Source organism: Sminthopsis crassicaudata, chromosome 1, assembly GCF_048593235.1.
Source record: "Sminthopsis crassicaudata isolate SCR6 chromosome 1, ASM4859323v1, whole genome shotgun sequence".
In the NCBI taxonomy this organism is placed as follows: Eukaryota; Metazoa; Chordata; class Mammalia; order Dasyuromorphia; family Dasyuridae; genus Sminthopsis; species Sminthopsis crassicaudata.
In genome coordinates this window covers 714412199-714424836 of record NC_133617.1, presented here as the reverse complement: position 1 = coordinate 714424836, position 12638 = coordinate 714412199, and the positions used below count along the sequence as shown (strand labels likewise).

Genomic DNA, 12638 nt, shown 5'->3' with positions numbered 1-12638 from the left:
TATATATATGTATTATAATTAGTACTGTATATTTATCTTATGCTTTGTCTATCTTAGATACACTCTCCCCCACTGTAAAGTCCTGTTGTCTCCAGAGACTGCCGATCGCTCTCTGGGAAGAGATCTGCTGTCACCCCACTACACCCTTCTGTTTGCTTTTTTTTCTACATATGTCCAATATATTTTCTATTGAATTATATGTGTGTTACTTCCCCAGAATAAAATGTAAGATTCTGAAAATAAAATATTGTTTCATTTTTGTCTTTGTGCTCCCAATGTCTATCATAAGTTGGCACTTAAATTATTTTTTAATTTTTAATTTTTTTATTAAAGCTTTTTATTTTTCAGAATCCATGCATGGATAATTCTTCAACATTAGCCCTTGTAAAACCTTGTATTCCAATTTCCCCCATTTCCTCCATGCCCTACTCTAGATGGCAAGTAGTCCAATATATGTTAAACATGGTAGAAATATATGACTTAACAAATTCTTATTAAATAGATACCTTGTTCATTGGAAGGTGTGTTACAAAACTTAATATAATGCACAAATGTGATTTTAAAAATATTATCTTTGAGTATGATAATACTTTTGTAGGAAAATCAGGTAATACAAACATATTTGGGAAATACCAGAAGATCGATTTGGCTGGAGAATGCGTCCCATGCAAGGAATGAAAGCTAAAACTGGAAAGTTAAATGAGTTGGTACAGTTTTACAGTAGATATTGAGAATATCTTAAGGCTAAATCTACATAGACTTAAGGTTAGAATAGTTGAGTTAATTTTTCAGTTAGGAAAGAAGCAATATGGCAGGAGTAGGACACAACAAGTTCTGGTGTCAAATTCTACCTTAGTACTTATTACCTATATGATCTTGAGAAAGCCACTTATCCTACTTGTGCCTCAGTTTCTTTATCTGAAAAATAATGAGGTTAGGCCTAAAAGTCATCTGAGGTCTTTTAGCTTTTCATTTACAAATCTCTGATTTTTACAAGCTTAAAATAAGAAGTTCCAAAAATAGAGATGCTTGTGTTCACTTGGTTGACAGATAATAAGGCAGTTTGTTGTAATGGAAGACCATGGTAGTTTGGTTTATTACTAACCAGGCCTTACTACTAACTAGTTTTGTTACCCTAGAAAAATCATTTCACCTCTATGGACCTCAGTTTCTTCATTCTTTTATAAGCAATCATAGCTAAGTGTTCGATTTGGCAGCTCGTATACTAGTAATCCTAGCTAACATTAACATAGTCTCTACTATATTTTGCTAAGTGTTTTATAAATATTTCATTTGATCTTCACAAAAAACCCCAAGAAATAGGTTCTTTTATTATCCCCATTTTGTAGATGAGAAAGCTGAGGCAAATGAAGGCTGAGTGAATTCAAATTTGGAAAGTTTTGAATTTAGGGCTTCCTGACTCTGAGTCTGGTACTCTATCCATTACTCTTGTCTTTTTGGGGTTTTTGTTTGTTTGTTTGTTTGTTTTTGTTATTTAGTCATTTCAGTTTTGCTTGGCTCTTTGTGGCCCCTTTTTGGAGAGTTTTCTCGGCAGAGACAGTAGAGTGTTTTTGCCTTTTCCTTCTTCAGATGAGGACATTGAGGCAATTGGGGTTAAGTGATTTGCCCAGGGTTATACAGCCAGTAAATATATGAGGCCAGATTTGAACTCCAAAGATGTCTTCATGATTCCAAGTCCTGTGCTCTATCTACTGCTCTACCTAACTGCCTCTCTAAAAGGATTGTTAAGTGATTCTTCCGCAGCTTTAAAGTTCTTTGATTCTATAGTCTTAAGATATAAAAATGTCTAGAAAACAAGAACATTGAAAAAGAAAAAAATTAGTTTTTATGTCATTTTTCATACAGGTACCTTTTTTCCATTAAATATCCTTTTCTGAGTCAGAAAACTTAGAAGCTTCAATTTTGGAGTTTACAGTTATAGTGTCTGTCCTTCTCGTTCAACAGATCTGGAAAACTTCAAAACAAGAACAAGAAGTACAGTTTCTGTTCGCCAAGGTCAAGGAATGGTGCTCTTGTGTGGCCCCCCACCTCATTCTGGAGGTAAGCACTACCGCCAAGTCCATTTTTGCCCATCAGTAACCTGCTCTTCATCTTGTCAAATGTTCTTCTCTAGATTGGCAGCAGTTCAGGGGGGAAATGCAATTTGTAAAGATTTCCATGATCCCTCAGGGCAGAAAAGAAATTATTTTGGGTGCCCATTGTAATCAGGATGTGAAATGTCAGATTGTGAAAATGTTCCATCCTACTTAATATCTACCTGGCACGAGGGGAAATGACACCTGAGTAAACTTCTGTCAAAGACATCTTTCTGGATAGAGTGAAATAACTAATGCTGCCAATATTTATTATTGACTTAACATGATGTTGAAAGGAAGATACCACTTTATCAGCAGAATCTGGTTTTAGTAAAGATGAAAGCAAAACTATCTAATGACCACAGCAGCCAGGAAATCTGTAGGAAGACTTTAATCCATGGATAACTATGAGCTAGATAAAAGATAAATATAAAACATCTCAATAGATATAATAAAGACTACATATTTAAGTTTTGTTTTTTTAATATTTTTAATTTTAAATTTAATTTTTATTTTTTAAATATTTAATTGAATAAATAAGATATTTTAGTTCAATAAATATAAGATAAATGTGATAATAAAGTGTAGCTCTAGGGCCTTTGAAGTCATTGAATTTAACCCTTTCCTTTTATGGATGAGGAAATTGAATCAAAAAGAGTTTAAGTAATTTATCTCAGCCTACATGGTAAGTAACCAAAATAAGATTTGAATCTGGGACTTGCTGGTGTGCTCAATTCTTAATGCCCTATTACCAAAAGAAAACAAGTGATTTGTTGTCATATAGTCAGTAGAAATTCACGTATTTTAACCCAACTCTAAATTCAGTATCCTTTTCACAGTACAATTTCTCCTTCAAGTGTTGAACAATAAAGGATTCCACTAGTACAGGGCTAATACATAATTTCTTTCCTTTCTATTCTATTAATTTTATTATATACATAGGCAGATATTATTCTGAAATAGGGTCCACAGATTTTACTATACTGTCAAATGTGTCCATAACACCCCCCAAAAAGCTCCTATGCTAGACTAAAAAAATGGAAAATTGTTCATTCAGATCAAAATCAACTCTGGGTAATTGAAGCTAAAGGTACTAGATAATTTTGAGGTTGAAGTTGGTAATCATAAAATAAAAGAGTGTTAAGAGACCTTAGATGCTCTCTAGTGTAGCCCCTCATTTTAAAGATGATAAAACTGTAAAGATGATAAAATTGTTAAGATGATAAAACTGAAGCTTGGAAAAAATTAAATGACTTGCCTGAGATTTCACTGATCATAAATAGTAGAGCTAAAATTTGCACTCAGGTCCTCTTACTCTCTAACATTCTTTTCATTGTGTTCCATTTCCCTAATGATGATAGTTCATTTTATATAGCATTTCAAAATCACTTTCCATATGTCATCTCTTTTGCATCTCACAATAGCCCTATGAGGGAGATGTCACAGTGTTATTTTCCCCTTTGTATAACTAAGAAAACTGAGATAAGGTTTGCTTACCCATGGCTTTGCAGCTATTAAGTGCTAAAGGCTGGGATTGTTCCCATTTCTAAAGATGGATTTGGCTACAGATGACCCTATTCCTCTATACCTCCTTGGCACTAGTAGGGTTTCTAGTCAATCCATTGGCATCTTTTTTCCTTCAATAACTTGTTAATATTCTTTTGTCTTTGGTCCTATTTTCAAATGTCAACTTTTCTTCATCTCAGCTGAAGTCTCAAGTGGGGGGAAAGAGTTATCAAATCAGTGATTTAGCCTCCTTTTGTGCTTTCAATGACAATTTTTAAAATGCCACTGGGTGTTAGGTGACCTGAAACTCTGGCTGCATTCCTAATTCTTAAAAAAGGAACAAAGTCTTTTAATAGTTCTGAATTGTGGGAGTCATGTATTCATTCCCTCCAATCTAAGTCAATGTTTAAATATAAAAATACCTTTTATCAAAACTAAATTAACATTTAATTCTGGGATGATAGTGTAAATGGAGGGATAATTCATAAATCTGCTAATTGATCTTCCTTGATAAAGTCAATAATAGGCAGGAGAGTAACTCCAGAAATGGGATGAATAATGAAAGCATCTTAAGAAAAATTTCTATAGATATAATGCTGTATTTAGGAAAGGAAAGGCATGAAAAAATCATGGGCATATGAATAGTAAAGAACCTAAAATCTTCTCTTTCCCAAGAGGAGCACATGAAAAAGCTACACCAAAGTCTCCCACAATGTGTATTTCTTTCCTAGCAACTGCTCCATTACTTTAAAATCCCATTCCTTGAGCTATGCTGACATTCCTGACAGTTGTGATGGTGAAAGACAAGAAAACAAATATCCACCTCATGAGCTTTATTAGAAATAGCATCAGCACTGGCCATATTGGTAAGAAGGAAACTTTGCCGAATGAGAAAATAAAGGACAAAATTTGCAAGAGGTCATCTTAATATAAAATAGGGATTTTTTTCCATGAAACTGAACATTTTTATGAAATTGTTCATCTTTCCCTCATTCCTAGGAACCTGAAATCTAGCAACATGAAATGTACAATAGGAATTCTGTCATTGGGTTTCTGGTATGTGCATCTCTTCCTGCCTTGAGACTGGCAGGCTCACTGAATTATTGGGCTCACTGAGCATTTTAGTCCGAGCATATGGCATCCCTGTTGTAATCATAAGAGATCAAGCAGTGGAAGGAAATGAGTCAGCCTTTTATTCTATCAGCATGGTACTAAGAAATGGCATGAAATCCATTGTAAGCAATGCTGTGTGTCCCATTTTGACTGCAGTGTCATGTGTCAGGCCAGTTCGGGGTAACAGAAAAATGAACAGCAATTAATCTATTTTGAAATGAGTTTCAGTCGGCAGGTATTTCTAGTAATCTCACCAGCACTGTTTGTCTCTTCATTTTGCTGGCTCTTATTCTGTGTATCTTGATTCAGATTCTATGTTGTTAAATAGATTTCAGTATCAAATTTGGGTTTTATCCTTGGAAAATTTCTAAAACACACTCAGTTTGTCATTGGTGTTTATTCATAGGAGAAATACAAAAAGGTTTTAGAGTTGGGTGAGATCAGAGATTTTCTACACTGGTATTTAACTAGCTAGTTATGTAGCCCAAGGCTGAAAAGAAACAGGTGGGCCATGGGGCTTTCAAGAAAAGTTTTGATTTCAGTTGTCCTAGCATATGTAAATTTACTGAGTTTTGTTGATTAAATGATTACATGAGAGGGAAATATACTGTGCTCTTATTCAATCAAGGAAGAGATTATAAGTCTTCTGGCAACAATAATGGGGAATCATCTTTGAAAGAAAGTAAAATAGAATCAGCTCCAATGATGTTGAGATGGGAGATAAATATCTGGGAGATGGACAATAGTGATGGGAGAGTAACACTCAGAAATTCTGCTTTAGATTCTGGTATGTAATAATTTTAAAATGCACAAAAAGATGCAACATGGCATAATGCAGAATGAATCGGGCTTAGAGTCAAGAAGATATGAGTGTGAGTTCAGCATCTGACATATTAAAAATGTGTGACACTGAGCAAGAAATTTAAACCCTTAGTACTCCAGGAAGCTCTTTAACATTATATTACAAGGCAGGTTCTGATCTGCACCACGAAAGGAAATTTTTTTTTTTCAGTTAAAGCTCCCATATTAATGAAATAACAGGTCTAGCTTTAAATAGATACATGCTAATATTGTGCACAAATGCTTTAAATGTATGTAATACAACTTGATCTTCATAACAGCCCTGTGAAGTTAATATTATTTCATGTTTTCCACCTATAGACAACAGAATTGGTAATTCTGTCTCATAGAGTGATTGTGAGGATCAAATGAGATAATATTTAGATAGCCTTTTACATGACATCTCCTCTCTGTGTCTGACTCTCTCTCAGTCTCTTTCCCCATATCTGTTTCCACACCCTCTCATTGGCTCACTCATTCAATCTGAACTTGAATAATAATAGCAGATCTTGGAGTTCCCAGAGGCAGTGATTATATTGTTAAAACATACATCAGGATTTGGGGGGAGAATTATACTCTTGCTACTAAAATTGTCTAGCTTCAGAGCCCATATCAGTGTGCTTTCCAATTATCAAATAAACCAAGATGACACTATTAACTCATATAATATGTTAAATAGAAGGCAAAGTAAGAATATGAATAGTATAATATTTCACCTCAAAAGTGAGGCACATAATAATATTTCACCAAAGCAGGCAATGTCTATAGGAAGGAGTATTCACAGACATACAAAATTAAAACAGAGAGATACCTTTATAGATACATGTATCCAGGACTATTCATAACTCTGTACTACTGGCAATAATGTACTTTGTCTTCCCCCTGGAACAGCCTGTGCAACATTGCATAGTTTTATATAGTGCAAGGGTTGCTCTTTCATTCCTCCATTAATAAATGTTTGTTTCCTTCCTTTCTTTTTCTTCAGGGACAGGGAACCTTTTTTTTTTTTTTTCCTGCCAAGGGCTATTTAGATATTTATAACAACATTTAGAAGCTATGCAAAATTATCAACTTAGAAGCTCAAACAGTAGAAGGTTGTTGTACCAAGCTTTCAGTTTGCCATTGCCTGCAGTTGCTTTAGCAGAGCCACATAAATTAGGCCCTATATGTTTGCAAGTAGGACATTCTTTACCTCTGTTCTACTGGATGCTCTGTTCGGATCTCTCCTCTTCCAGGCTGCCAAGGTAGTGTTAAGCCAAAAGCAGAAAACCCTAAGCCTGGGATATGCAGAGCTTTAACAAGTAAGTCTTAACTGAGGGAATTCCACTTTACAGTCAATAGGTGGGATTGCTAAAACAAAATATGGTGAAGTCTTTATGCTCATGTCTTCCCAAAGATACTGTCTCCTACTTTCATATGGAAAGGATTCTGAAATCTGCCAAAGGCTACATAAATATCATCATAATTCAAGGTCAACCAGTAAATCTATACTTATGTATAGTAGAAATAAATCAAGCATGTCCCAGCTGAGTCATTCAGCCTTAGAACTGAGAGCAGCACACGATTGATTCAATATGACATTCCCCAGTTCTAAGTATTTTGCTTTATTTTGAGATTAAGGAATACTTGTTGAATTAATTATCTCTAGAGATTAGGTAGTCAGTAATTTCATAGAACTCTATAGAATTTCAACCTTATATGGTGCCTCAGAAAAAAATAATCCATCTAGTACCTAAACAAGTATATATTCAATAATCTGCTGGACAAATAAGCATCTAGTCTTTGCTTGAATACTCCAAATAAAGTGGCACTGGGCATCCAATTACATTTCTTTATATCATTAATCATTAGGAAGTTTTCTCTTTCATCAAACTTAAATTTTTTACTTTATGTCTTTGTATTTCTTATTCATCTATCCTAACTCCATCCCCTGGGAAAACTCCTCTATCATGTGACAACCTTTCAGATACTTGGATGAAGCTCTCATGTTCCCTCTAAGTCTTATTTTCTCTAAGATATATATTTCCAGGTTTTTCAACTATTCCCTATCTAGCAAAAATTTAAGACCCTAATATTACCATATTCTTTTCCCTTCTCTGGCCACTATCCAGTTATGAAAGCCCTTCCCAGCACTGAACACAGTACTCCAAATGTGGGCTGACCAGGGCAGAAAAGAGTAGCACTATAATCTCCCTTTCTGAACATTAACACTGTTTTTAATGAAATCCAAGGCAGCATGATCTTTTTTGACTGCTATATCATATATTTGATTCAATTAAGCCACCTCCTTATCCTCATATGTCAGCTACAGAAATATTTGTTTAATTTGTTTTGCTTGCAACAGTGAAAAGAATAGCAGAGTAAGATGTCACATACTTTTGTTGTATTCTTAGTTTTTCTGTTCACTCTTCTGAGATTTTGGACAAGTCATTTCAACTCTGAAACTTAGTTATTTAATCTGTAAAATGGGGATAATAGGATCATACATTTAGAACTATCTTTGACATCCTAATCTGAAATCCTCATCATTTGCACATGAGTAAACTAACATTTAGAGATGATCTTTTTTCCTCTAAATACTTTGCTGGAATACTTTCTTTATAAAAGGAAATAGCAGCTATGTTATTGTATTGTTGTTATTGTTGCTATTATTGTTTGTGGTGGTGATGTTAATATTAATATCAAAATTCAAAGAGATTATCTTATGTCACAAAAGATTTTGTTAACACATTAGCAGATGAATCAAACCCTGAGACAGTCTAGCCCTTAGAAGAAGCTTGGGAGAGCTTTATATACTGAAATTTGGGGCTTTAGCTAGCAGGCTAACAGCCTACCCGCAGAGAACAAAGGAAAGGGATAAGGGAGGAGCCAGGATGTCTTTTCATTCAGGTAAGAAGACAGGGTGTCTTTTGCAAGGTATTATTACATAAGAAAAAGACAGGTAAGAAGTTAGGATGTAACTTTTACAAAAAGACAAATAAAAAGGCATGATAAGGTTTTTACAGGAGACAAATAGAGAGCAACAGATTTTATTGCTCCTCATTACTTAGCTAGATATGCAGTTTTGAGTAGGCCCTGAGCTCTGACCCATCACTACCATACCATTCACTGTATTAGGCACTGGAGAAAAAAAAAATCAAAAAGATAATAAAAAGATAATACCCTTGGGAAGCTCATATTCTTTTGTGATATATAAGAGTACAGAATGAGCTACATGCTCTTGGCATTATGTGTTTAAGAAAAAAAATTTATTTCCTTCATCTTTCATTATTTTTGAAGAGTATTGCTCTATGTTTAGAGGTAGTATCCCACTTAGGAATACTCACAATGGACATAAGTAAGAAATCTGAATACTCGGATCCTGGCCCACCTAAGAAATTACATTCTGATTTCTAATTCAGAACATATGAAGAATGATCACTATAAAGAGGTATTATATGAAAAGAAAAAGAAAATTTACAAGTAACTCATGACCTGCAAATTAGATACGCTCCCTTCATCTTCTATCCTCAATAATAACATTCCCTCCCTAAGGTCCAAGAAATCTGACAGATGGATCTTGACAGGGAAGAAATATATTCTAATGAGTAATGATACTATAGTTAGAAAATATAGGTCATTGAGTGAAAAACTTTGGATGGTCTTCAAGAAAAGCTATATCCAATTTTTTTTCACTCCATGGACAACCTCTGATGATGAACCTCTCTAAATTCAAGTAGCCCCAACCTATATACCAATAAATATATGGTCATCTGTCACTGGATTCATGCTTATAGTTTTTCCTTAGTGAAAATACCTTCTAGAACGTATATTCCTGCAATTTAGCAGTTTCATAAATCTCCATAAGACCTAAGAGTAGCATATAAGTGTAAGATAACTATGCATGAGAAGAACTGTGAAACAGTGGGAAGGACCTTGGCTCTGGAATCAAAGGACTTGGATTCAAGTATCACCTCTGAGTCATACTAAGTCGTATTTGAGAAAGTCACAAAATCCTTAATGCTCCAGTTTCTCAAAGTCAGAGGTTAGATTTAATGACCTCTGATCTGTGGATATGCAATCCTACATGAGGTAGGGGATGAGATGGGAAGAGAGGAGGAATTAGCCTTAGGACCTCTAATATTAACTACAGTTTACTTCTGTGGAAAAATAAGATTCTAAATTCCAAACGAGGAACTTGTACATTTGCTTTTGAAATGCATGTTGAATCCTATCAGCATATATGATTTTGGATGGCTCCAGTAGATCAGTGATTTTATTGGTTTGGGCAGTTGTTTTATTAATGCAAATCTCAATCATTTATGTTATTGCCTGTCTGTTGATCTTTGTTTCCTATAAATCCTCTGTATAGCATTTATTCAATTCAGTAGAGATTTTCTTCTTTTTCTTTTAATATCTCAGGATACTAGTATATCACTTAGTCAACCTTACATATGTGTAGTCAAACTCTTTTTTTTTGGTCTTTGATAATGTCTTTTATGTCCCTTATTATTTCCTAACGATCATTTATAATATGCTTTATTTATGCTCAGTATATATTTTTCTTTTGTCATTTGTATTATTTGTCATTTTAATTCCTTCAATATTTATAATTAGGATACTAAAAACATAAGAAAATAGACTTAGGTGTGAAAAGAACCTTAGAGACCACTTAGTTCAACCCCTAATTTGATAAATAAAGAATATGAGATTGATAGGTACAAGAACATACAACTAATGATTGGAAAATCCAAGATTTGAAGTAAAGTAATTGAACTCCAAACCCATTCTTCCTATTGTTGTCTTTAGTGAGACGTAATTTCAAATAAGTGAAAATATGTTATGATTTCCTAAATTTAGTATATCTTGATTTCTTCACCTATTCAATTCTGTGCCCAATTCATGGTCCATCTGTAATGTCTGTCCAAGAAATATATATATATATAGTCTAATTGAATGAGCTTCCTATCAAATTGACTCATAACCCATGTAACATTGTTTATGCCTTATTTGTTTTTCCTAAGTGAATTATAAAATCTTCATCTTTCACATTACTATGAGTTTTCCTGAAGAGGCTTTGTCATGTATGATACATGCTACATGCTTACACACAATAAGTTTGTCATTTATAAGGAAGAAATAGGAAAACTTGACATCAATCAAAATCCTCTGGTTTGGATTTAACACAGGTTATCTTTCAAATCGGGTTTCTATAGTCGTTGAACACCTCAATCAGTTGTATCAACATATGAAGATATGTTTGCTTAAAAAATATCATCTATGAAAGCCATTGTCCCAGTTGGTTAACTCTTGTCTATATTTCTGATATAGAAGGAAATGATCACATTCACCTTTACATTGCTAAAGACCAGAAAAGTATCTATTTCCCTGTCTCTATCTCTGAAAATCTTTCTCTCTCTTTCTTTGTTTCTCTGTCTCCCTCCTTCATTCATCGATCTATCCATTTATATATATAAACCTAAAGTAAATTACAAAATATGTAACCCTTGAGGTTTTGAGAAGTTATTACTGCTGCATAGAAGGACTATGATAGAATTAGTGTATTTTCCATGTACTGTTATAAGATAATACTCATCTGGGCTGATGGGGGCTCTCTTAAATGATAATTAACTGTGAATTCCTACAAGGCTGTCCTAGACTTCAATTTGCCTCTTTCAGGAAAGATAATATGCTAAGGATCCAATATCTTCAAGATCACCTAAGCCAATGATAACTTTTTGGCTTTCTCAGAGCTCTGGAAGAGAATCTCATTTTTCCCCTGGAGGTCATGACAACAAGCAATGAGCCCTTTTTCAAACATTACAATTTGTGCATTGCTTGACAAAGTTTAACTTGATCTTGAAGAATATTCCTTATCTCCATCACACGTGGTTGGCCTTGAATAATCCAGTAGGCCAAGGGGGCAGTTACACGGATGGGATTCTTCCATTGGCTACATGAAATATCTAAGTTAAAATCTATGTAGCAATAGAATGTATGTGATAAATGATGATTATGGACCCAGTTAAATTTCCTGCCCAATTCTGCAAGTCTTCTTGAGAGATAATAATAAGTTAGCATTTGTGTAGCTCTTTAAAGTTTGCAAAGAGTTTTGCATATAATCTCATATGGTCATTATAGCAACCCTGGGAGACAATCACTATTTTCATCCCCATGAAGAAACAGGTTGAAAGGGGATAAGTTATTTATTTACACTGGATCACTTAACAAGCAAGTATATGAGACAAATATAAACTCAGGTCATCCTGATTCCAGCTTTAGCATTCTATCTTCTGTTTCACCTAGCTACTTGGTGATTAACCTTTTTTTTTTTTTTTTCTAAAAAAGAGAGAGAGAGAGAGAGAGAGAGAGAGAGAGAGATCTGCTTATACACAGATCCTTCTCATAGAGATTTTATACAGACTAAATGCATTGGCATCAATCAGTTCAAGTCAACATTTAGTAAATCCTGAAGCAGAAAGTGGCAGGTCAAATTTAAGGGACAGTTGAGTGTACTATGATCTCACATTAAGAGTGCCAATAGTTAATGATTGTAGATAGACTAAGAGCACCCTCTGGCTCCACTCTTACAATTTTATTTATTTATTTTTTGGCACTGTCACCTTATGAGAGAAGGAAGCTTAAGAATGATTTTGTATTTTGTTTCCTAATACCTGGTCATAGAAGCATAGATCCAAAAACTAAAGAGACCTTATAGGTTATTAGGTCCAATCTCCTCTCATTACAGATGAGGAAACTGAGGCACAGAGAAATTAAGTGACTCTTCCAAATTCACTTAGGTAGTAAGTATCTGAGGTGGGCTTTAAACAAATTCTTCCTGTCTCCAGATCCATTTTTTTTTTTTTTTTTTATCAGTGTCCACTCTTATGGCGATAAGCTTTTTCTGAGTCAGGATACACTGGCAATACACATCTCATATTTAATTCCTTTCTGTATTAGTAGAACCCACCAAAGCTTGTTCTCTGAGGCCTGCCAGAACCCAGGGTCACCTCCATGCTGGGATGAAGCCTCAGAATTGAATTTCAAGGCTAATCATTTGTTGAGGAAAAGAAGACAAAAAATAGCAAGACAGAGTCTACCAGT

At 34.4% G+C, this 12638-nt stretch overlaps 1 protein-coding gene across 1 annotated transcript in view; it reads left to right on the top strand.

Moving 5' to 3' along the window:
- CNTN4 (contactin 4) overlaps window positions 1–12638 on the top strand; it is a 607439-nt gene that overhangs the window by 315464 nt on the left and 279337 nt on the right. The window contains 1 exon segment of the mRNA XM_074284065.1: window positions 1966–2061. Coding sequence (XP_074140166.1) covers window positions 1966–2061 — 96 coding nt within the window.